This window comes from Bombina bombina, chromosome 2, assembly GCF_027579735.1.
Source record: "Bombina bombina isolate aBomBom1 chromosome 2, aBomBom1.pri, whole genome shotgun sequence".
NCBI lineage: Eukaryota > Metazoa > Chordata > Amphibia > Anura > Bombinatoridae > Bombina > Bombina bombina.
This window is the reverse complement of record NC_069500.1, coordinates 652,343,354-652,369,571: the sequence shown is the minus strand read 5'-3', so window position 1 is coordinate 652,369,571 and position 26,218 is coordinate 652,343,354. Positions and strand designations below refer to the sequence as shown.

At 41.5% G+C, this 26,218-nt stretch overlaps 1 protein-coding gene across 2 annotated transcripts in view; it reads left to right on the top strand.

Annotated features, from left to right (window-relative positions):
• IFT74 (intraflagellar transport 74) overlaps positions 1-26,218 on the top strand; it is a 414,649-nt gene that overhangs the window by 221,194 nt on the left and 167,237 nt on the right. For both annotated transcript variants that reach the window (XM_053702593.1, XM_053702594.1), the window contains one exon: positions 9,190-9,230. In XM_053702593.1, the coding sequence (XP_053558568.1) occupies positions 9,190-9,230 (41 nt within the window). The remainder of the gene's footprint in view (positions 1-9,189; positions 9,231-26,218) is intronic.

The window sequence follows — 26,218 nt, the reverse complement described above, 5'->3', positions numbered from 1 at the left end:
ATCCCATACGTCACTAGCTCATGGACTCTTGCTAATTACATGAAAGAAAACATAATTTATGTAAGAACTTACCTGATAAATTCATTTCTTTCATATTAGCAAGAGTCCATGAGGCCCGCCCTTTTTTTGGTGGTGGTCATGATTTTTGTATAAAGCACAATTATTCCAATTCCTTATTTTATATGCTTTTGCACTTTTTTATCACCCCACTTCTTGGCTATTCGTTAAACTGAATTGTGGGTGTGGTGAGGGGTGTATTTATAGGCATTTTGAGGTTTGGGAAACTTTGCCCCTCCTGGTAGGAATGTATATCCCATACGTCACTAGCTCATGGACTCTTGCTAATATGAAAGAAATGAATTTATCAGGTAAGTTCTTACATAAATTATGTTTTTTGTATTTCATAACTGCTAACTTATCACAATACACTGACAATTTCCTGCAAAAATATGTAAAAACTCTACCTTCCTACCTTAAAGACACCACGGACATATTACAACTCCTTAATAATCTAGAATGGAAAGAAAACTATCTGATAGGCACGTGCAATGTTTCATCTTTATACACAAGCATTCAACATCATCTAGGCATTAAAGCAGCAGAAATGTACATGACCAGGGATAAAACACTAAATCAGGAACAAAAAGAATTTATAATTAAAGGTGTTAGTTTTATTTTAAATCAGAATTATTTTTCTTTCAACAAAAAATTCTATATTCAAACAAAAGGAACCGCTATGGGCACGAGATTTGCGCCGAGCTATGCTAATCTATTCTTGGGAAAATGGGAAGAAGAATTTATATCCCAACATGAGCTCGGCGCAAATCTTGTGCTCTATAAGAGATACATCGATGACATCATCTTTGTATGGGAGGGGACATCGATAGAATTAAATAAATTCATTTCAGACATGAACAATAATGATATAGGAATTAATTTCACATATATCACCAGCAAAGAAAAAATAATATTCTTAGATTTGGACATTGAAATTATAGAAAAATAAATAATCACCAAAACACACTTCAAAAAAGTAGACGCAAATAATCTAATACATTTCAATAGTTGCCATTTAAATAAATGGAAAGAAAATATTCCCAAAGGCCAGTATCTCAGGATAAAGCGCAACTGCACGAAAACGTCAGATTATCTAGAACAGATCGAGATACTTGAGAAAAAATTCACTGACAGAGGATACAATACAGAGATAATAAGAAAGGCAAAGGAACAAGTAGATCAAAAAGATAGAAAAAGTCTATTTACATATAAAAACAAAAACTCAGATAAAATAGACAAAAAAGAAAAAAAGGAAGATAAATCCAACATTGCATTAATAACTGACTACAACTGTGATCACTACACTTTACAAAAAATTCTAAAAAAACACTGGCATCTAGTTCAAACAGACCCTTTCATAGGCGAAAAAATGACAGATAATCCAAAAACAATTTTCAAAAAAGCAAAAAATTTTAAAAAAATACTAGCTCCCAGTGAGTTTAGAAATTTTAAAACAGATTCCACATTAGAAAAAGATCTATTAGGCAATAAATTAGCTGGTTTTTACCCCTGTTTTGGCTGCAGGTCTTGTAAATTCAGCAGTAAATGCAAGAACATTAAATCCAATAAAAATGGTCAGATACATCACATAAAGGAAACCATAAGATGTCAGGATAAGGGTGTCATCTACATTATACAATGCACATGTAATCTACAATATATAGGGGAGACCACCAGAACCCTAAGGGAACGAATACGAGAGCACTTATCATGCATAGATAGAGGAAATCTAGAAACACACCTTTACACCCACTTTAGGGAAGTCCATAATAATAATCTAAAAAATTTCACTTTTTGGGGCATAAAAAAGCTCAAACCTGAATGGAGAGGAGGGAATTTTGAAGAAAAATTGTTAAGAACAGAAGCTGAGCTAATTTACAACATGCAAACCCTCTATCCTGCGGGATTAAACTCAGAATTAAATCTATCCCCGTTTCTCTTGTCATAAATTAAAATCCATTAATAGTATACAAGTAAATACAGTATATTATAGATCAAACTTTTTTTCCCCAAATCTCTGAAGTACCCTAAACTGTATAAAAGAGAAGTCATCGACAAAGAGTAAAATAAATTGACAAGAAAATAAAAAAAAAATATATTACAAAAAAGTAGAGAAATTTAGAATTATATCAACGTATAGGCAATAATAAAAAACAAATCAAATACATAAAAAACTAAATAACTAAGTTTAAAAACTTATATAAGTTGAAATTTATACAAAGAATAATAAATTAGAAATGAAATATTTGTTTAAAACAGATCGTTAATTTTTTCACATACATAGGAAAAAATAGTTTATTACAATAGTAACGCATATAGTCATTTATAATCATGAAATAAAAAAGAAGGCTGATAATTCCACCATAAGATTAGAAGGTCAAAATTTGAATATTGTTAAAAAAGCGAAATATAACAAATATAGAAAGTGTATATAGAAGTTAAAAAGAAAAAACATTCCACCTTATACAATGGAGCAAACAGGGAACATCCAAAACTTTTATAAAGTAACAAAGAAAGAACCTAAAAATATTCCACCTTAAAGATATCTGAGAAATCCACCTTTCTAAAAAAACACCTATCAGAACAGTATACCTATCAACCAATAGAAATGAATGGAGGGCTTTTTAAACTACCGGTGTAACAACTAGAATCATCAGTCTTGATAAAGCCTATTGGCGAAACGCGTAGACGTTCTCTACACTACAAAGAACTGGACACCCATTAAACTAACCCCACTTTGAAAAAGGAGAGGGAAAGAAAGTTTAAGACAAACGGCCGTTTGCGAATCCAAGTCCTAGTTCCCATACACGCGCTGGAGGCGTGCATCGCAATCACCTGTTGTAGAAGGCTGTCCGGGAAACAAAGAACCCAGACTGCAGGGGTGAAAGTTGCTTCAGACCGGCAGCATAAAAGAAACCCATACACGCAGGAGCGTGGTCCAGGTTTCGATACCAAACAAACAAAAAAGCGAGGATCAGGTTTGGACACCCAAGAAACTTACACCAGACACAGATGTGTCAGAAGACCCGGTAAGCCCATCTGTACACGTAATTAAAATATCTGTATTACAAACAAGTCTACAAAAACTACAGAAAACATCAAAAGACATTGTAACGATAAGTGACTTATTTAATTACAAATTCATAAAATCATGAAAAGAGACATTGTTGCTTTGTGATTGAAAGACTAAGAAAATAGCCACTACAGCTGCGGCACCATATTATTTAAGGTGGAAACAGGATAACTAAAAACAGAAAGGTGGAATTATATAAAAGAGCACTCGAAACACTTTATACTGTATTGTTTTAGATAGAAAATTGTTTTAATTTCAGGGAGACGTCCCTAATATATACCAATATATGAAACTTTTTAATCTTTTTTAAAAATAAATGTATGTTTGACAAATTGTATAGAGGTCTCCAGACTATCTTATTTAGCTCACAGCGCTCCTTTACTCCATATTGTTTTAACACTTTGTAATTCTATACGGTAATTATAGGGAAGATTACCTGTAAAGGAGCTTTAAGATTAGATTCCGGGCGCAGTCTCTTATTGATCCAATTGTGATTGTATCTGAGACCAAAAGTGGGGGGAGAGATTATTCGGTCCGTAGACATTACAGAGGGTGTAGGTTTTGGAAGATATATGCAAGTCAGTGATGATGTATCTACCCTGTACATCTATTTGTGTGTCTGTAAACGTTATAGATAATCCTTTCCTAACCAGGATCGCCACCCCTTTTTTTCTGCCTGTCATTGGTGTATTTATGATTTGTCCCACCCATCTAACCTTCAGTTTGTCATGTTCTTCCTGTGTCAAATGAGTCTCCTGCAACAGTGCATTGTCTGCATGAATTGAATTGAGGTAGTGGAGAATTTTGCTTCTTTTAGCTGGAGAGGTGATACCCCCAACATTCCAGGAAACTACATTATAGCGCTGCGCCATCATCTAAATAAAATATGGAATGTTCCACCCATCCCCACTAATCTAGGAGATTGCCTCAGGAGCAGACGGACTAGTAATGGAAAATATGGACCCCTTGAGTTGTAGGGAGAAGTGCGGTATGGGAAAAGTGTATCTTCAATTTGTGCCAGGGAGTTGTACTTACAGTTAGGCCTAATGGGATACAGTCGAGAAGTCAAACCCCAGGGTTTCCACGTGTCAAGGATTACATGGTGCGGGGGCCCCCCAGAGTGGAGGAACAACTGCTGCTGATGGCAAAGACATAAAGGCATTAGTGCATCACATAGTACAGAAATTGAAGCCAAATCATACACATATGACAAACAAATTCTAACCAAACATCGATACATCTCACCAACTTGAGTGAGAGGATGAAGTCCCCACCTCATTTTAAGATTATCTTGGTAGCAGGGCGGATAGGTAACAATAACTATGTTGAGCTTAGCAGGGACCTCTATAAAGTTAAACTTAACAGCTGTAAAAACTGGCAGGCAATCACATGCTAGGGACATGAAGTAAACTGCCCACTATACCCATCTCTCTAGGGCGACCAATGGGAAGTGGGGGTCTAACTGATTAGAAGCGTTACTATTTTGATCCATCTTCCAAGCTTTGCCACTATGGTGTGTGCAGTGGCCATATATACAAGTTCCCTTAGACATTGAAATACAACAGGGGGCCCAGTATAAGGGTTTTACCATAATGCCTTGTGACGATCTCCCTACATATTGGCTACCGGGTATATATGGCTCTAAACAAGGGAAGGGAAGTTTACCAGCCATGCAAGAGGCTAGGGATCCTACGTATGGCTCAGTTCTAAAACCTGGTAGGGGGGGAGAGATGCCACTTCGCCATCGTTATGCGTAGAGGGGATTAGTGTCCAACATGAGAGACAAAAATCATAAACTTTTACCTTCATAAATGCATGTAAAACATAACTTTAAACACAAAACAGAATAACATTGAGAAACCAAACCATTAGCTTCCCAAAGTCTAAAACCTTGGCATTCGTGGACCAAGAAGTGGGAGAGCGCACAAGCACTTGTTAACTGATCAGGCAGTCCAGGATTCCTAAATTCAATCCCAGTCACTCTTTCTAACATGGGATATGCTGCAACACCACATTTCTCCATTGTAAAACAGAGAGCTTGGAGAAGGTTGAGGATGACAGAGAAACCCTCTGCATTCAGTGTACATCTTGTTGATCATTCTTATCTAGATATTCTTGCAGATCTTTGGGGGAGCTGAAAAACTTGGGACCAGCAGGTGTTTGCAGTCTTAATTTAGCAGGATACAGCAGGGAAGCCTGTCTCCCCTCTTTGTGGAGGCGAGAGCACAATGGAGCAAATTCCTTCCTGAGTTTGGTGACCTCTGCAGAAAAGTCCTGAAAAATTAATATTTTCTTGCCTTCAAAGATCAGATCCCCTGAGTGAGTTCTATACGCTCGTAACAAAGCGAATTTCTCTTGGTAGTTGAGGCATTTGTAAATTACTTGGCGCGGGCGGGAGTTTAAAGTCTCTAGGCCTCTATCCGGGCCTATACGATGAGCTCGTTCTATGTCTAGGGGCAGGTGATCTGGATTCATTTTTAGCAACTTAGGGATTGTTAAAGCAGTAAATTCAAGCAAATCTTTATTCTTTACTGTTTCAGGTACACCAACCATTCTGAGGTTATTCCTCCGGCTCCGATTTTCAAGATCATCTACCTTGTCTTGTAATATTTGATTTTGGCGCTGCAATTGCCTTACTGAGATGGAGGTTGAGTTTTGTCTATCCTCTACATCTGATACACGTTGCTCCACGTGAGAAATTCTAGTAGAGAATTGGCGTATTTCGCTAGTTAGCGTATCCACCCCCGCCTGAAGGGACTCCATCTTTGGTAGAAAGAATGATTTGAGTTCCTGAAGGATCGCAGAGGAGTCAGTTGTAATTACGTGTGAGGATTTGGGGGAGGATGGGGATTCAATATGTGACTCTGGTGCAGGCCTCTTTTTATCTGATTGCTTATGTCTGGATGTCATTTTGTCAGCCAGTGAGCTTGATATAGGTTTGAAGTATTGATCTAGCTTCATGCAAAACTTGCACCAAGTTGCTGACAGTATAAACAAAGATCTCTTGTTATGAGTGTGAGAGTCCTCTAGATGGCAGTATTAGCCCTTGAATCAGCAATCCAAAAGAAACAAACCCACATCCAGTGAACTGAACACCAATGCTTCATGAAACAACAGTTTTCCTTCAACTTTGCTGGTACACTTAAACCTCTTAAGGACATATGCTCAGCACAGTATGTGCAGATAGAAAAGAGAAATTGCAGCTGGGTAAGGAGTAAGTCTCTTTGTCAGAAGAAAGCCCCGAGCCCCACTGTGAACAGATAGTATGCTTTACATTTGTTGCTTGAAACTCTGCCCCAGAAATTATAATGCTTCTTTTACAGTGAATTGTACAGTCCAGCTATATCATGCGTTCTCTGTTACTCCACAGCAGATAGGAATCTTTAGGAGTGTGTTCAGGAGGAATCACATGTAGGTGTCAGATTTACACAATCCCCTGTATGCATTTACCCCTCCGGTTTTGCACCTTATACTGTTATATACTGTTAGTGTGGGGGAAGAATGCACTCAGTTGTGCGGCCAAGTGGCTTGTACTCACACCCTCAGGCAGGTTACAGCGGCAGGGTTTCCTTCTTGTAGCCGGGCAGCAGCCGTGTCCACTGCGGGGGTAGCGTGGGCCGCACTCCAAGATGGCGCCCGCGACTTGCGCTCTATTGCGCACTTTCGTCCCTTCCAGGGGCTAGGGCGATTTTCGGCCCTTCACACCTTCTGACCAGTTGGGGCTAGAGTCCGGGTAGTAGCCCAACAAGGATGGCGCGTGTGGGTAGCAAGGACCGGCAGCTTTTTAGATTTAAGCGGAGCACATTTTGAGGAGCTCTTTCACTTTGCTGCCGGTCTATAGCTCCGCCCACCGGAAGTCGAGCTGATTCTAGTGTCTGACTTTTAATGGAGGAAGCAGGATTAGTCATTGCTGACATGTGAATAGAGGATTTCTAGGTGGGGGAAGCTGCTCTAGCTGTGAAAAGGAAAAAATTTTAACAAAACGGCTGCTTTGTAAACTTTGATGAATGAAAGTGCCCCTGTTTTTAATAGTATTATTTAAAAACGGGCTTTCATTCACCAAAGTTTACCTTCACTTTAAGGGTACATCTTATGATTATGGCACTTTATTGGTTAAAAAAGGTTTTCAGTGAGAGGCTTAAGGTTTATTCATTTGGCTGAGGGGACTAAAAGGATTTTTCCTTTATTGTGAAGATGCAGAATTCTGATTATGGCAGCGGAATGCAAGACACTATATTAGAGGCTTTATTATGACAGACTTGTTTAGATCAGTTCAGAGAGGCTTATTGAGAGGCTTATTGACATGTTTAAGATTGAGCCGTTATTTTTTTCGATCCGCTCACGTGACGCCCACACTTCCGTTATATCGGAGCAGATCTTAGTAAACTAGCAATGCGTTGGAGTCTCGCATTGAGGATCACTGTCGGCTTTGCGATTTGACATTTCTCTTTAACAGATCGTTTGTACTAAGAAGAGAAGATACTTGCAAGAGAGTTTAACTTCCTCTGACTAGTGGGGTGTCAATTCTGTCTGGTAGGAGCCTCAGGCAATCTGAGGTTGCTTTGTAGAATTTGTTTTTATTTTACTCTCTGATGTTTTAATGATACATTTTTCTACTAAATTTTGAAAATTATTTTATTTTCCTCTTATATTTAGAAGCTGAATGCTGTAGTTATGGGTTCAGAATTAGATCAGTCTCTGTCTGTAGATAAATGCTTTCTATGTTTAGAGGATCAAATTGTGCTGCCAATGCAATTTTGTTCCTCATGTTTATCTAAAACTTTAAAATTCTACAAGTTTGATACTTTTGCCTCGGCTGAGGCCTCTTTTGGGAGAAAGGTTCTTCAAGCGGTGGTGCCCTCTGTTTAGGTCCTCTTGGCTTGTTCTCCCTCCCTGTTCATTCTGTGTCCTCTAGCTTGGGTATTGGTTCCCACTAGTAATTGGAATGACATTGTGGACTCTCCATGCCATAGGAAACAAAACAAAAGTTATGCTTACCTGATAAATTTCTTTCTTTCCGGGCATGGAGATTCACGACCCCGCCCTCTCATTTAATTATAATTTGGCAGTTTTTATTTAGTAAACCTCAGGCACCTTTTTCACCCTTGTGTTTCTTCTTTTTCCATTTTCCTTCGGCTGAATGCCTGGGGATTATAGGTAAGGGAAGTTACACTTAACAGCTTTGCTGGGGTGCTCTTTGCCTCCTGCTGCTGGCCAGGAGTTGTATATACCACTAGTAATTGGAATGACATTGTGGACTCTCCATGCCCGGAAAGAAATGTATCAGATAAGCATAAATTTTGTTATTTCACTTTTGCTGCCTATCGCTGCGTGACTTACCCCCTTCTCTGTGCTAGGTTCTCATGCCGTGTCTCATGAGAACGAGACTCCCATTGGAACATGCTTCCATGCAATGTAAACTCGAGGTCACATTTGCATTGCCGGTCACCTCAAATACCAGTGCTTGTGCTGGTATTACGAGTGGAGCGCAAATATCTCGCTTGCGAAAGCACAATTTTGTGCTCCACTCATAATCTGGCCCTTAGTGTTTAATGTCTCTTAAATGTTTGAAAGAGAAGCATGCTATGTTTTAAAGAAACAAAAGAGATGTCACATGTAACACGTCCTACATATATTAAAATGGACCAATGGTCATTAAAGGGACATGCCACCCACATTTTTTCTTTTATGATTTAGAAAGAGAATGCAATTTTAAACATCTTTCTAATTTACTTATATTATCTAATTTGTTTTATTCTCTTGATATTCTTTGATGAAAAGCATATCTAGATATGCTCACTAGCTGCTGATTGGTTGTTGCACATAGAAGCATCATGTGATTGGCTCACCATGTGCATCGCTTTTTCTTCAAATAAGGATTTTTATAAAATGAAGCAAAATAAATTATGGAAGTACATTGTAATGTTGTTTAAATTTCTATTCTCTATCTGAATCATGAAAGAAAGATTTTGGGTTTAGTGGCCCTTTAATATAGTTCATCTATAGTTAAAATATGATGTGTAATAGATTTCATATACTTGTTACTTTTCTTTTTGTAGGTAAAAGAAGACAACCAAGAAATAGCAAGCATGGAAAGACAGTAAGTTTATATATAGGTATCTTAGATCACATAAATATTCAGATGAATTAGTGCGCTAGTAAATAATTGTTTTGACATTATTCTTTGAAAAAAGCGAGTTGGGTTGTATTTTGCCATAGTAAAATGACTGATAAACTGTTGAAAAATAATCAGTATGATATATCCAGCATATTTTAATAAACATTCAAAAAACAAACAAACATTATTTTAAGTAGATTTCTAGAGTATTTAAAGGCACCCTTACTTACCCTGATTTATTAGCTGTTTAACTGACAAAACTGGAAATTTCAAGTTGTCTACTAGCCCTTGAATATTAAGAAATATAAGAAGTACAATCAAACGTTTTATTTTTGTTTGTTTTTTAAGCTTTGTATTGACTACTGTTGCATTGTCTGGCGGTAATATTTTTCTATACAGATACATGGATTTTTTTTCTCATTGGGGAGAGATAGAAGCCCTCCTCTACACATGCTGCAATAAATATAGCACACATTACCACAGCATATAACAGTTGATGGAATATGAAAATAAGCACATATCACATGTTTAGTCTTTGATTCTAAAACCATTTTCAAGGAAAATGAATTAAAACATTTTTCTTTCATGATTCAGATAGTGCATACATTTTTTTAAAAAGTTTTACATTTTCTCTTGCAAGGTGTATCCAGTCCATGGATTCATCCTTTACTTGTGGGATATTCTCATTCCCTACAGGAAGTGGCAAAGAGAGCACACAGCAGAGCTGTCCATATAGCTCCCCCTCTAGTTCCACCCCCAGTCATTCTCTTTGCAGGCTCTAAGCACTAGGCTCTCTCTATGGGAGGGTAAAGTGAATGTGGTGTTAGAATTGTAGTTTTATATCTTCAATCACAAGTTTGTTATTTCTCTTGTTAAGTGTGTTCAGTCCACGGGTCATCCATTACTTATGGGATATATTCTCCTTCCCAGCAGGAAGTTGCAAGAGGATCACCCAAGCAGAGCTGCTATATAGCTCCTCCCCTCACATGTCATATCCAGTCATTCTCTTGCAACTCTCAACAAAGAAGGAGGTCGTGAGAGGAGTTAGGAGTTTTTTACTTAATATTCTTCAATCAAAAGTTTGTTATTTTAAATGGCACCGGAGTGTGCTGTTTTTTCTCTCAGGCAGTTTTTAGAAGAAGAATCTGCCTGCGTTTTCTATGATCTTAGCAGACGTAACTAAGATGCACTGGCTGTTCTCGCACATTCTGAGGAGTGGGGTAACTTCAGAAAAGGGAATAGCATGCGGGGTCCCCTGCAAATGAGGTAAAATATTTTCTAGGAATGGAATTGACTAAGAAAACACTGCCGATACCCATATGATGTAAGTACAGCCTAAAATGCAGTAGTAGCGACTGGTATCAGGCTGGTAAATGTATGCACAGTAGAGTTATTTTCTAGGGACTAGAAATCAACTGAAAAAATACTGTTAATACTGAAATAATGTATGAGCCTTAACTGCAGTAGAAGCGACTGGTAGCAGGCTTAGTGATAACTTTACACAACATCTGAAATGTTGTTTTTTAAAACGTTTACTGGCATGTTAATCGTTTTGTGAGGTACTTTGGTGATAAATCTTTTGGGGCATGATTTTTTCCACATGGCTAACGTATATTTCTGCATAGAAACCGTTATAGCTGGTCTCCCACTGTTGTAATATGAGTGGGAGGGGCTTTTGTTAGCGCCTTGTTGCGCAGTTAAAATTCAATCATAGTCTTCCTGTTTCTTCCTCCTTGATCCAGGACGTCTCCAGAGAGCTCAGGGGTCTTCAAAATTTATATTTGAGGGAGGTAATCAGTCACAGCAGACCTGTGACAGTGTGTTTGACTGTGATAAAAACGTTAACTGTTAAATTGATTATCCGTTTTTGGGTATTAAGGGGTTAATCATCCTTTTGCTAGTGGGTGCAATCCTCTGCTAATTTCATACATTTAATGTAAAGATTTGGTTGCTATAACTGAATTAGTTCATTGTCATTTCAACTGTAATTGTCTTTTTGTGTTTTTAAAAGCGCAGCAGCGTTTTTACATTGCTTGAAAATTTTCTGAAAGTAATTTCCAAGCTTGCTAGCCTCATTGCTAGTCTGTTTAAACATGTCTGATACAGATGAATCTGCTTGTTCATTATGTTTAAAAGCCAATGTGGAGCCCAATAGAAATATGTGTACCAATTGTATTGATATTACTTTAAATAAAGGTCAGTCTTTACCGGTAAAGAAATTATCACCAGACATCGAGGGGGAAGTTATGCCGCCTAACTCTCCTCACATGTCAGTACCTGCGCCTCCCGCTCAGGAGGTGCGTGATGTTGTGGCGCCAAGTACATCAAGGCCCTTACAAATCACTTTGCAAGATATGGTTAATGTTATGAAAGAAGTATTATCTAATTTGCCTGAGTTAAGAGGCAAGCGCGATAGCTCTGGGTTAAGGACAGAGCGCGCTGATGACACGAGAGCCATGTCCGATGCTGCGTCACAATTTGCAGAACATGAGGACGGAGAGCTTCATTCTGTGGGTGACGGATCTGATCCAGGAAGACCGGATTCAGAAATTTCAAATTTTAAATTTAAGCTTGAGAACCTCCGTGTATTGCTAGGGGAGGTGTTAGCGGCTCTGAATGATTGTGACACGGTCGCAATCCCAGAGAAGTTATGTAGGCTGGATAAATACTATGCGGTGCCGGTGTGTACTGACGTTTTTCCTATACTTAAAAGGCTTACAGAGATTATTAGCAAGGAGTGGGATAGACCCGGTGAGCCCTTTTCCCCTCCTCCGATATTTAGAAAAATGTTCCCAATAGACGCTACCACACGAGACTTATGGCAGACGGTCCCTAAGGTGGAGGGAGCAGTTTCTACTTTAGCTAAGCGCACCACTATCCCGGTGGAGGATAGTTGTGCTTTCTCAGATCCAATGGATAAAAAATTAGAAGGTTACCTTAAGAAAATGTTTGTTCAACAAGGTTTTATATTACAGCCCCTTGCATGCATTGCGCCCGTCACTGCTGCGGCGGCTTTCTGGTTTGAGTCTCTAGTAGAGGCTATTCGCACAGCACCATTGGATGAGATCATGAACAAGCTTAAAGCACTTAAGCTAGCTAATGCATTTGTTTCGGACGCCGTTGTGCACTTAACCAAACTAACGGCTAAGAACTCCGGATTTGCCATCCAGGCGCGCAGAGCGCTATGGCTTAAATCCTGGTCAGCAGATGAGACTTCTAAATCTAAATTGCTTAATATTCCTTTCAAAGGGCAAACCTTATTCGGGCCCGGCTTGAAAGAAATTATTGCTGACATTACTGGAGGTAAGGGTCACTCCCTTCCTCAGGATAGGGCCAAATCAAAGGCCAAACAGTCTAATTTTCGTGCCTTTCGTAATTTCAAGGCAGGAGCAGCATCAACTTCCTCCGCTCCAAAACAGGAAGGAACTGCTGCTCGTTACAGACGGTTGGAAAAGCAACCAATCCTGGAACAAGGGCAAGCAGGCCAGAAAGCCTACTTCTGCCCCTAAGACAGCATGAAGGAAGGGCCCCCTATCCGGAAACGGATCTAGTGGGGGGCAGATTCTCTCTCTTCGCCCAGGCTTGGGCAAGAGATGTCCAGGATCCCTGGACGTTGGAGATCATATCTCAGGGATACCTTCTGGACTTCAAAGCTTCTCCTCCACAAGGGAGATTTCATCTGTCAAGGTTATCAACAAACCTAATAAAGAAAGAGGCATTTCTACAATGTGTACAAGACCTCTTAGTAATGGGAGTGATCCACCCAGTTCCGCGAACGGAACAAGGGCAAGGGTTTTACTCAAATCTGTTTGTGGTTCCCAAAAAAGAGGGAACCTTCAGACCAATCTTGGACCTAAAGATCTTAAACAAGTTCCTAAGGGTTCCATCGTTCAAAATGGAAACTATTCGAACCATCCTACCCATGATCCAAGAGGGTCAGTATATGACCACAGTGGACTTAAAGGATGCCTACCTTCACATGCCGATTCACAAAGATCATTATCGGTACCTAAGGTTTGCCTTTCTAGACAGGCATTTCCAGTTTGTAGCTCTTCCCTTCGGGTTAGCTACGAACCCGAGAATTTTTACAAAGGTTCTGGGCTCACTTCTGGCGGTACTAAGACCGCGAGGCATAGCGGTGGCTCCGTACCTAGACGACATTCTGATACAAGCGTCGAGTTTTCAAAATGCAAAGTCTCACACAGAGATAGTTCTTGCATTTCTGAGGTCGCATGGGTGGAAAGTGAACGTGGAAAAGAGTTCTTTGTTACCACTCACAAGGGTTCCTTTTCTAGGGACTCTGATAGATTCTGTAGAGATGAAGATTTACCTGACGGAGTCCAGGTTATCAAAGATTCTAAATGCTTGCCGTGTCCTTCATTCCATTCCAAGGCCATCAGTAGCTCAGTGCATGGAAGTAATCGGCTTAATGGTCGCGGCAATGGACATAGTGCCATTTGCGCGCCTGCATCTCAGACCGCTGCAATTATGCATGCTAAGTCAGTGGAATGGGGATTATTCAGATCTGTTCCCTCTACTGAATCTGGACCAGGAGGCCAGAGATTCTCTTCTCTGGTGGTTGTCGCGGGTTCATCTGTCCAAAGGAATGACTTTTCGCAGGCCAGATTGGACGATTGTAACAACAGATGCCAGCCTACTAGGCTGGGGCGCAGTCTGGAACTCCCTGAAGGCTCAGGGATCGTGGACTCAGGAGGAGAAATTCCTCCCAATAAATATTCTGGAATTAAGAGCAATATTTAATGCTCTTCTAGCTTGGCCTCAGTTAGCAACACTGAGGTTCATCAGATTTCAGTCGGACAACATCACGACTGTGGCTTACATCAACCATCAAGGGGGAACCAGGAGTTCCCTAGCGATGTTAGAAGTCTCCAAGATAATTCGCTGGGCAGAGTCTCACTCTTGCCACCTGTCAGCGATCCACATCCCAGGCGTGGAGAACTGGGAGGCGGACTTTCTAAGTCGCCAGACTTTTCATCCGGGGGAGTGGGAACTTCATCCGGAGGTCTTTGCTCAACTGATTCATCGTTGGGGCAAACCAGAAATGGATCTCATGGCGTCTCGCCAGAACGCCAAGCTTCCTTGTTACGGATCCAGATCCAGGGACCCGGGAGCGGTGCTTATAGATGCTCTAGCAGCCCCTTGGGGTTTCAAGATGGCTTATGTGTTTCCTCCATTTCCGTTGCTGCCTCGATTGATTGCCAGGATCAAACAGGAGAGAGCATCAGTGATTTTGATAGCGCCTGCGTGGCCACGCAGGACCTGGTATGCAGACCTAGTGGACATTTCGTCCTGTCCACCATGGTCTCTGCCTCTGAGGCAGGACCTTCTAATTCAGGGTCCTTTCAACCATCCAAGCCTAATTTCTCTGAGGCTGACTGCATGGAGATTGAATGCTTGATTTTATCAAAGCGTGGTTTCTCAGAGTCGGTTATTGATACATTAATACAGGCTCGGAAACCTGTTACCAGAAAAATTTACCATAAGATATGGCGTAAATATTTATACTGGTGTGAATCCAAGAGTTACTCATGGAGTAAGGTCAGGATTCCTACGATATTGTCTTTTCTACAAGAGGGTTTAGAAAAGGGTTTATCTGCTAGTTCGTTAAAGGGACAGATTTCTGCTCTGTCTATTCTTTTACACAAACGTCTGGCAGAAGTTCCAGACGTTCAGGCTTTTTGTCAGGCTTTAGCTAGGATTAAGCCTGTGTTCTTCAAGGTGTTCCGTTTGAACCCCTTCATTCCATTGATATTAAACTTTTATCTTGGAAATTTCTGTTTTTGATGGCTATTTCCTCGGCTCGAAGAGTCTCTGAGTTATCTGCCTTACATTGTGATTCTCCTTATCTGATTTTTCATTCAGACAAGGTAGTTCTGCGTACTAAACCTGGGTTTTTACCTAAGGTAGTTTCTAACAGGAATATCAATCAAGAGATTGTTGTTCCATCATTATGTCCTAATCCTTCTTCGAAGAAGGAACGTCTTTTGCATAATCTGGATGTAGTCCGTGCCCTGAAGTTCTACTTACAGGCAACTAAAGATTTTCGGCAAACTTCTTCTCTGTTTGTCGTTTATTCTGGACAGAGGAGAGGTCAAAAGGCTTTGGCCACCTCTCTCTCTTTTTGGCTTCGTAGCATAATTCGTTTAGCCTATGAGACTGCTGGACAGCAGCCCCCTGAAAGAATTACAGCTCATTCCACTAGAGCTGTGGCTTCCACCTGGGCCTTTAAGAATGAGGCCTCTGTTGAACAGATTTGCAAGGCTGCAACTTGGTCTTCACTTCATACCTTTTCAAAATTTTACAAATTTGACACTTTTGCTTCTTCGGAGGCTGTTTTTGGGAGAAAGGTTCTACAGGCAGTGGTTCCTTCGGTTTAATGTTCCTGCCTTGTCCCTCCCATCATCCGTGTACTTTAGCTTTGGTATTGGTATCCCATAAGTAATGGATGACCCGTGGACTGAACACACTTAACAAGAGAAAACATAATTTATGCTTACCTGATAAATTTATTTCTCTTGTAGTGTGTTCAGTCCACGGCCCGCCCTGTCTTTTTGAGGCAGTTCTAAATTTTAATTAAACTCCAGTCACCACTGCACCCTATAGTTTCTCCTTTCTCGTCTTGTTTCGGTCGAATGACTGGATATGACATGTGAGGGGAGGAGCTATATAGCAGCTCTGCTTGGGTGATCCTCTTGCAACTTCCTGTTGGGAAGGAGAATATATCCCATAAGTAATGGATGACCCGTGGACTGAACACAGTACAAGAGAAATAAATTTATCAGGTAAGCATAAATTATGTTTTTTAAATGGTACCGGTTTGTACTATTTACTCTCTAGCAGAAAAGTGATGAAGATTTCTGCTGAGAGGAAAATGATTTTAGCATGTTGTAACTAAAATCCACTACTGTTCCCACACAGGACTGAGGAGTACCAGAAAACTTCAGTTGGGGGGAACAGTTTGCAGGCTTGACTTCAATGAGGTATGTTCAGTCATTTATTTCTAGACAAGACTGAGATTGAGACTGACAAGATCCCCATGTGAGGAGGGTAAGCTATGTTCTGAGACTTTGTAAAGAATTGAATGCTTACATAACAGGGCTAATTAGGCTGGTTGACACTAATGCAGGGCAATCGATTATTTGTTTTAAGAAATACTCGTTTGAGACACTTTTTAAGCACTTGGGAGTGTTTTCTGGGGTTATTATCCACATGGCAAAAATTTAGTCACTTAGAAGTGATTTTTGTAGGCCTCGCAACTCTGGAGTGGAGTGTAATTTCGCGCCTCAGATGCGCAGTTAGAATTGAAAGACAGTTCATGCTGCTTCACATGGAGGGTCCAGCTGCTGATTGAGGGCCTAAAAGAAGCTTTATTCCCCCAAAACTGATCCCTAAGGGCAGGTAGGGCCACAGCAGTAAGCTGTGGCAAGGTGCTGTAGTTATTTAACCGGTTGTTGGCTTTAGGCTGCTCCGGTTTGGGCATTAAGGGGTTAATCGTTCTGCAACTTGTGGTGCAATCATATTAAAGCCTTAGGTACATACTGTGAAAATTTCAAAAGGATTGCTGCATTTTTCACTGTTTTGTAAAATTGTGTGCTCTTTTTATTTCTTAAAGGCACAGTAACGTTTTTTCAAATTGTGTTTTTTTATTTGATTAAAGGGTTTTCCAAGCCTGCTTGTGTATGCTACTAGTCTGTTAAACATGTCTGACACTAAGGAAAATCCTTGTTCAATGTGTTTAGAAGCCATGCTGGAACCCCCTCTCAGAATGTGTCCCAATTGCACTAATATGTCTATACACTTTAAAGATCATATTGTAGCACTTAAAAGTGTGGCCCTAGATGATTCTCAGACTGAAGGTAATGAGGATAGTCCGACTACCTCTCCCCATGTGTCACAACCAGTTACGCCCGCTCAAGCGATGCCTAGTACCTCTAGTGCGTCTGCCCCTATTACATTGCAACAACTAGCGACAGTCATGGATAATTCCCTTGCGGCCTTTCTATCCAAACTGCCAGTTTTTCCTGCAAAGCGCGATAGCTCTGTTTTAAGAACAGATTATGAGCAGTCTGAAGCTTTGGTAGCCTTATCTGATGTGCCCTCACAATGCTCTGAAGTGGGGGTGAGGGATTTGATGTCTGAGGGAGAAATTTCTGATTCAGGAAAGGTTTCTCATCAGGCAGAGTCAGATTCATTAGCGTTTAAATTTAAATTGGAACACCTCCGCGTATTGCTCAGAGAGGTATTAGCTACTCTGGATGATTGTGACCCTATGGTGGTCCCAGAGAAGTTGTGTAAAATGGACAAGTACCTAGAGGTCCCTGTATACACTGATGCGTTTCCGATCCCTAAGAGGGTTGCGGATATTGTTACTAGTGAGTGGGATAGACCAGGTGTCCCTTTCATTCCCCCCCCTATTTTTAAGAAAATGTTCCCCATAACTGACCCCAGGCGGGACTCGTGGCAGACGGTCCCTAAGGTAGAGGGGGCTGTTTCTTCACTTGCTGAACGCACAACCATACCAATTGAAGACAGTTGGGCTTTTAAAGATCCTATGGATAAAAAGTTAGAAGGTTTACTTAAGAAAATTTTTGTTCAACAAGGTTTTCTTCTCCAACCTATTGCCTGCATTATTCCTGTAACTACCGCAGCGGCTTTCTGGTTTGAGGCGCTGGAGGAGTCGCTCCAGACGGAGACCTCATATGACGAAATTATGGATAGAATTAAGGCTCTAAAGCTGGCTAATTCTTTTATCACAGATACCGCTTTGCAATTAGCTAAGTTAGCAGCAATAAATTCAGGTTTCGACATTATGGCGCGCAGAGCGCTTTGGCTCAAGTCATGGTCGGCCGATGTGTCATCAAAATCCAAATGATTAAATATCCCTTTCAAAGGAAAGACCCTTTTCGGGCCAGAATTGAAAGAGATTATTTCAGAAATCACCGGGGGAAAGGGCCATGCTCTCCCTCAGGACAAGCCCTTTAAGGCTAAAAACAAAGCTAATTTCTCCAACATAGGTGTGTCCGGTCCACGGCGTCATCCTTACTTGTGGGATATTCTCCTCCCCAACAGGAAATGGCAAAGAGCCCAGCAAAGCTGGCCATATAGTCCCTCCCAGGCTCCGCCTACCCCAGTCATTCTCTTTGCCGTTGCACAGGCAACATCTCCACGGAGATGGCTAAGAGTTTTTTTGGTGTTTAAATGTAGTTTTATTCTTCAATCAAGAGTTTGTTATTTTAAAATAGTGCTGGTATGTACTATTTACTCTGAAACAGAAAAGAGATGAAGATTTCTGTTTGTAAGAGGAAAATGATTTTAGCAAACGTTACTAAAATCGATGGCTGTTTCCACACAGGACTGTTGAGATGAATTAACTTCAGTTGGGGGAAACAGTGAGCAGACTTTTGCTGCTTGAGGTATGACACATTTCTAACAAGACTTGGTAATGCTGGAAGCTGTCATTTTCCCTATGGGAACCGGTAAGCCATTTTCTTAGTTTAGTATAAGAATAAAGGGCTTCATTAGGGCTTAAAAAACTGGTAGACATTTTTCTGGGCTAAAACGATTACTTTATAAGTATATTTGGCAGATTATAACTATTAATAGTTATTATAATCTTGGGGATTGTTTTAAAAAAACGGAGGGTAACGCTTCACAGCCCAAGGCAACCTGGAAGCCTTACCAGGGCTGGAACAAGGGTAAACAGGCCAAAAGCCTGCAGCTGCTACCAAGACAGCATGAAGGGGTAGCCCCCGATCCCGGACCGGATCTAGTAGGGGGCAGACTTTCTCTCTTCGCTCAGGCCTGGGCAAGAGATGTTCACGATCCCTGGGCTTTAGAGATTGTTACCCAGGGATATCTTCTAGAATTCAAGGACTCCCCTCCAAGGGGAAGGTTCCACATTTCTCGTCTGTCTACAGACCAGACAAAGAAAGAGGCGTTCTTACGCTGTGTAGAAGATCTACATACGATGGGAGTGATATACCCAGTTCCAATTACAGAACAAGGACTGGGTTTTTACTCAAACCTGTTTGTGGTTCCCAAAAAAGAAGGAACTTTCAGACGAATCCTGGATCTAAAAATTCTAAACAGATTCCTCAGAGTCCCATCATTCAAGATGGAGACCATTCACACAATCTTACCTATGATCCAGGAAGGTCAATATATGACTACCGTGGATCTAAAGGATGCGTACCTGCATATCCCTATCCACAAGGATCATCATCAGTTCCTCAGGTTCGCTTTTCTAGACAAGCATTACCAGTTCGTGGCTCTTCCATTCGGTTTAGCCACTGCTCCCAGAATTTTCACAAAGGAGCTAGGGTCCCTTCTGGCGGTTCTAAGACCGCGGGGCATAGCAGTGGCGCCTTATCTGGACGACATCTTAATTCAGGCGCCGTCCTTTCACAGAGCCAAGGCTCACACAGAGATTGTATTGGCCTTTCTAAGATCTCATGGGTGGAAAGTGAACATCAAAAAGTGTTCTCTGTACCCACTCACAAGGGTTCCCTTCCTAGGAACACTGATAGATTCGGTAGAAATGAAAATATTTCTGACGGAGGTCAGAAAGTTGAAACTTTTAACTACTTGCCGAGTTCTTCATTCCATTCCTCGGCCATCTGTAGCTCAGTGCATGGAGGCAATCGGATTAATGGTAGCGGCAATGGACATAGTCCCTTTCGCTCGGATACATCTCAGACCACTGCAACTATGCATGCTCAATCAGTGGAATGGGGATTATGCAGATTTGTCTTCTCAAATACAGTTGGACCAGGAAACCAGAGTTTCTCTTCTCTGGTGGTTGTCTCAGGATCACCTGTCTCAGGGAATGTTTCCGCAGACCAGAGTGGATCATTGTAACGACCGACGCCAGTCTGTTAGGCTGGGGTGCAGTCTGGGACTCCCTGAAAGCTCAAGGCTTATGGTCTTGGGAAGAATCTCTTCTCCCGATAAACATTCTGGAACTGAGGGCGATATTCAACGTGCTTCAGGCATGGCCTCAACTAGCTGTGGCCAAATTCATCAGATTTCAGTCGGACAACATCACGACTGTAGCTTACATCAATCATCAGGGGGGAACAAAGAGTTCCTTAGCGATGAAGGAAGTAACCAAAATAATCAGGTGGGCGGAGGACCACTCCTGCCATCTCTCAGCAATTCACATCCCAGGAGTAGACAACTGGGAGGCGGATTTTCTGAGTCGTGAGACTTTTCACCCGGGGGAGTGGGAACTCCACCCGGAGGTATTTGCCCAGCTGACTCAGCTATGGGGCACTCCAGAATTGGATCTGATGGCGTCCCGTCAGAACACCAAGCTTCCTCTCTACGGATCCAGGTCCCGGGACCCCAAGGCGGCATTGATAGATGCTCTAGCAGCGCCTTGGTCCTTCAATCTGGCTTATGTTTTCCCACCGTTTCCTCTTCTCCCTCGTCTGATCGCCAGAATCAAGCAGGAGAAGGCTTCGGTGATTTTGATAGCGCCTGCGTGGCCACGCAGGACTTGTTATGCAGACCTAGTGGGCATGTCATCTGCCCCACCATGGACACTGCCAATGAGCCAGGACCTTCTAATACAGGGTCCGCTCAAGCATCCAAATCTAGTTTCTCTACGTCTGACTGCTTGGAGATTGAACACTTAATTCTATCAAAGCGTGGTTTCTCTGAGTCAGTTATAGATACTCTGATTCAGGCTAGAAAGCCTGTCACCCGGAAAATCTACCATAAGATATGGCGGAAATATCTTTGTTGGTGTGAATCCAAGGGTTACTCATGGAGTAAGATTAGGATTCCCAGGATATTGTCCTTTCTCCAAGACGGATTGGAGAAAGGATTGTCGGCTAGTTCCTTAAAGGGACAGATATCTGCTCTGTCTATCCTTTTACACAAGCGTCTGGCAGAGGTACCAGACGTTCAAGCGTTTGCACAGGCTTTAGTCAGAATCAAGCCTGTCTATAAACCTGTGGCTCCGCCATGGAGTCTAAATCTAGTTCTTTCAGTTCTTCAAGGGGTTCCGTTTGAACCTTTACATTCCATAGATATTAAGTTGTTATCTTGGAAAGTTTTGTTTTTGGTAGCTATCTCTTCTGCTCGAAGAGTCTCAGAATTATCTGCCTTACAGTGTGATTCACCTTACCTGGTGTTCCATGCAGATAAGGTAGTTTTGCGTACTAAACTTGGTTTTCTTCCTAAAGTGGTTTCTAACAAGAATATTAACCAGGAAATTGTTGTTCCTTCTCTGTGTCCCAATCCTTCTTCGAAGAAGGAACGTCTGTTGCACAATCTTGATGTAGTTCATGCTCTAAAGTTCTATTTGCAAGCAACTAAGGATTTCAGACAAACATCTTCCTTGTTTGTTATCTATTCTGGTAAGAGGAGAGGTCAGAAAGCGACTGCTACCTCTCTTTCCTTTTGGCTGAAAAGCATCATCCGTTTGGCCTATGAGACTGCTGGCCAGCAGCCTCCTGAAAGACTTACTGCTCATTCTACCAGAGCAGTGGCTTCCACATGGGCTTTCAAGAATGAGGCTTCTGTTGAACAGATTTGTAAGGCAGCGACTTGGTCTTCACTGCATACTTTTGCCAAATTTTACAAATTCAATACTTTTGCTTCTTCAGAGGCTATTTTTGGGAGAAAGGTTTTGCAAGCAGTGGTGCCTTCAGTTTAAGGTACCTGTCTTGTTACCTCCCTTCATCCGTGTCCTAAAGCTTTGGTATTGGTATCCCACAAGTAAAGGATGAATCCGTGGACTGGATACACCTTGCAAGAGAAAACAGAATTTATGCTTACCTGATAAATTACTTTCTCTTGCGGTGTATCCAGTCCACGGCCCGCCCTGGCATTTAAGTCAGGTAAAAAAATGTTTTTGTTTAAACTACAGTCACCACTGCACCCTATGGTTTCTCCTTTTTCTTCCTAACCTTTGGTCGAATGACTGGGGGGTGGAGCTAGAGGGGGAGCTATATGGACAGCTCTGCTGTGTGCTCTCTTTGCCACTTGCTGTAGGGAATGAGAGCTGCAAGAGTTTTATTCAAAATATGCCTTGAGACTCAACCGGTTTATTTCGCAAATTATTCTGATTACACTTACCGGGTTGGATTTCGGCATGCCATACGTCATCGTTGTGCTAGGGGCTACGGCAACGTAGTAGGGGATTCCATTGGTCGTGCGGCACGATACGGACCGGAAGTGCATGGATCTTGGCCAATTACAGCGGAGAAAATCGCAATAGCGTGAAGGACGCCGAAGATAGCACAGAGTGCAGAGTTCCTATGGAGAAGCGGGACGGTAAGCAAACAGTCGGATGTAGAGGCAGTTAACACCCTGGTGAGTTGTTGCCTTTTCTTTAATTTCCGAAACTGCTACCACAAAAGTATACCGCAGAATACAATTGATAAGGACTTTGAGATCCAATACTGGGACACTGCACACTATATATATGCATCTTTTTCCAACCGAACACATTGCACATATAAACTTTGGGATCCCCTCCCAGTTCACATCTTGAGCCTCACTAGGGAGAGTCTTCTACCTTTGCAAATTAAATGAGAATATCCCACAAGTAAAGAATGAATCCGTGGACTGGATACACCGCAAGAGAAAGTAATTTATCAGGTAAGCATAAATTCTGTTTTCTTGTGTTATCTAATTTGTTTTGTTCTCATTGTATTATTTGGAGCTTGAACCAATATATTGTCCAAGTATGGGGCCACTGACACACCTTGTGCACTGATTACAGAAAGTAGCGCTCCTAAAACCTTAGTGAAAATGTGCAGTATTGTTGCTAAGCCAAAATGTAGAGCTACAAACTGAGTTTGTTTAGGAAAGCAAACTGGAGAAAACTGTGATTATCTGGGTGAAAAAGCATGTGTAAATATGCATCCTTCAGATCTATGGCTGTCATGATTTGGCCCTGAACCACCAGAGGGAGAATAGGTCTTTTAGTCTCCATTTTGAAGAAAAATATCCACAGAAACCTGTTCAAGATCTTTAGATCCAGAATGGGTCTGAAGGTTCCCTCCTTTTTCTGAACTATGAAAAGATTTAGTAAAATCCCATCCTGTGTTCTCCCACAGGTACTGGAACACTTACTCCCAGATCTTCTAGGTCTTTCACACACCTTAAGAAGACTGACCTCTTCTATGGTCTTCTGGAAAAATGAGACAGAATCAACCTTCCTCGAGGATGACTAAATCTGAAACTTATCCTGTAACCTTGGGACACTATGTCCACAACCCCAGGGTCCTGAAAAAGTCTCAGCCCTACCGGAGGTTCTGGATCAGGGGCCGCACCATCATGCGGATTTGTTATCCATGGAAGATTTCTTGGTCTGCTTGGACTTATCCCAAGCTGAGTGTGGTTTCCATGTTGGTCAGGGGAGTCTGACTTCTGATAATTGGATGACTTCTGACCCTTGTTCTGACGAATGGAATTAAATCTTTCTTTTCTAAGATATGGAGAGTCCACAACATAATTCATTTACTAGTGGGAATATCACTCCTGGCCAGCAGGGAGAGGCAAAGAGCACCACAGCAAAGCTGTTAAGTGTCACTCCCCTACCCATAATCCCCAGTCATTCTCTTTGCCTCTGTCAATGGTGGAGGTAAAGTTTGGTGTCTGAAGAAATGAATTCCTTTTTCGGGTACTTTTCCCTGCAAACAAAGATTTGGGTTTAGCTGAGTCCACATCAATCTATTCAGTAGAGTAGTGGTGGCTTTTAAGCAGTAAGTTAGGAAGTTGTGAGGTAGTCCTTGCTTTGTTTCCTAACACATTGCTGCCCATGGTACAGAAAGCCAGAGTTGGATATTCTGTTCTTTCTTTTTCTACAGGTCTCTGTATGGAGCGTGTGTCCTTTCACGCCTTGTGAGCTGTCTTCCTGCCGGACAGCTAGACTGCAGGTAAGTGCTTTTGTCTTCTAGGTCTTGGAGACTTGCACTTCAGAAGAATATTTCATATGCAGTAGATGGGGACATTTTTAAAATCCTTTATACAGGATTCTCTTTGGCAGTGGGCAGGCACATTATGTATGTTGAGACTAGCGGTTAATCTTCCCTTTATTGGGACTTTTTTCCTCTTTGGGCTAATTTTGTTGAAATACTTTATTAGTATGTGTGTGGGGCTTATGTTTTATACAGGGATTTATGTATAAACTTAAAATGTGGCCGTTGGTTTTCTTTGCTTGCTTAGATAGAACTTACTGACAGACTGCTTAAGCATTTGTGTAAATTTAGCTCTGGTGTTGTAGGCAGAGGGAAACGTGCACCTTTTACTTGCTGCATAGTTTCCTCTCTCTACCGATCATGTGACTTCTCTCTGCTGTCGTATATTCACGGAGCGAAGCGGCGTCATTGAATTTCAGTCTCTTCAGTGTCGATCTACTATACGATCGTTTTGGAGACTTCTGGCAGCCAAATTGTGTATAAGTGTCACGGTAAGGCACCTCAGTCTGTCTGAGGTGTAGGGGCCCTGATTGGTCTATTATTTTAAATAATTTTTCCATAACGTTAAGCGGCTGTGGTATTAAAAATTCTTAAAGTGACAGTGTATTTAAAACATTTCTACAATTTGGGGAATTTTTTATTTAGTATTATGGACATGGAAGATGTGTCTTTTGACAAATGATTGTTATGCCTAGAGGCACAAATTGTTTTGCCTATGCAATTCTGTGCTGCATGCTTAGCTAGAACACTTCAATTTAAAGATAAATTGTTGCCCGCTGAGCCCATCTCAGGATGATGCTGTTCAGGCAATGACACAGCTTTCTCCTTAAATGTCCCAAGCCTCTATGGTATCACATACAGTGCCCTGCAGTTCCTATCAGCCTCCTGGAGGAGTTTATTTGCCTGCAGATTTTGCTGCACAGGTATCTTCTGCAGTATCTGCGGCATTATCTGCTTTTCCTATGCTGGGAAAACGTAAGGGGAAAATTAGAGATTCAGATAATAAGGTTTCTGTTCCACCTACTGCTACACAGGTTGCCCTCCCACATAAGTCTGATGAGAAGGATACTGAAGAAGTAAACCAGATTTAAGCTTAAACACCTTTGTGTACTGTTAAAGGAGGTATTGGCTACTTTGGACGACTCTGATACTTTTGTCGTTGTCAATCCTTAGAAGTCTAGTAAACGTAATAAATACTATGATGTTCCTTTCCCTGTGGAAGTTTTTCCTGTCCCAGACCGTGTGACGGATATTATTTCACAGGAATGAGAGAAGCCAGGGATTCCTTTCTCCCAGTCTCCCATATTTAAAAAGATGTTTCCTGTTGCTGACTCCATTAAAGATTCTTGGCAGACGGTGCCTAAAGTTGAAGGGGCTATTTCTACTCTGGCTAAGTGTCAGGGTGCCAGGAATCAGACTGAGACGAGAAGTGCAAAAATAATCACACCTTTATTAATAACAAAAAAAATAATAAAAAGTCCACAAGTCAAATAACAAGCCAGGAGTCAAAACCAGAGCTGGTAGTCAGACGAGCCGAGTCAGGAGCCAAAGCGAATTGTCAGACGAGCCGGAATCAGGAACAAGGAAAACAGAAGAGTCAGGAACAAGCCAGGGATCAGGAACCAGGAAGGACGTCAAACAGCCAGGTAATACACAGGAACTCTCACAAACAGGTCTGAGACAACGCAAAGGCAAAGCATACTGAACAGAAGCCCTTTAAATAATAAGTGATGACATCACAATTCTGAGACTGCATCCTGTCTCACACAGATGATGCACACCAGTCTGGCCATAAAAGGAAGTGCAGGAAATGAGCAGCATCCCCCACAATGCACTATAGTCAGCAAGAGAGGTGAGTAAAATGGCTGCCAGCAGCACATGTCTAACAAAACAGGGAAAAAACCCTGATACTAAGAGAACTACAATCCCTATAGAGGATAGCTGCTTCTTTAAGGATCCCATGGACAAAAAGCTGGAAGCTTATTTGAAGAAGATGTATGTTCATCAAGGTCTTCA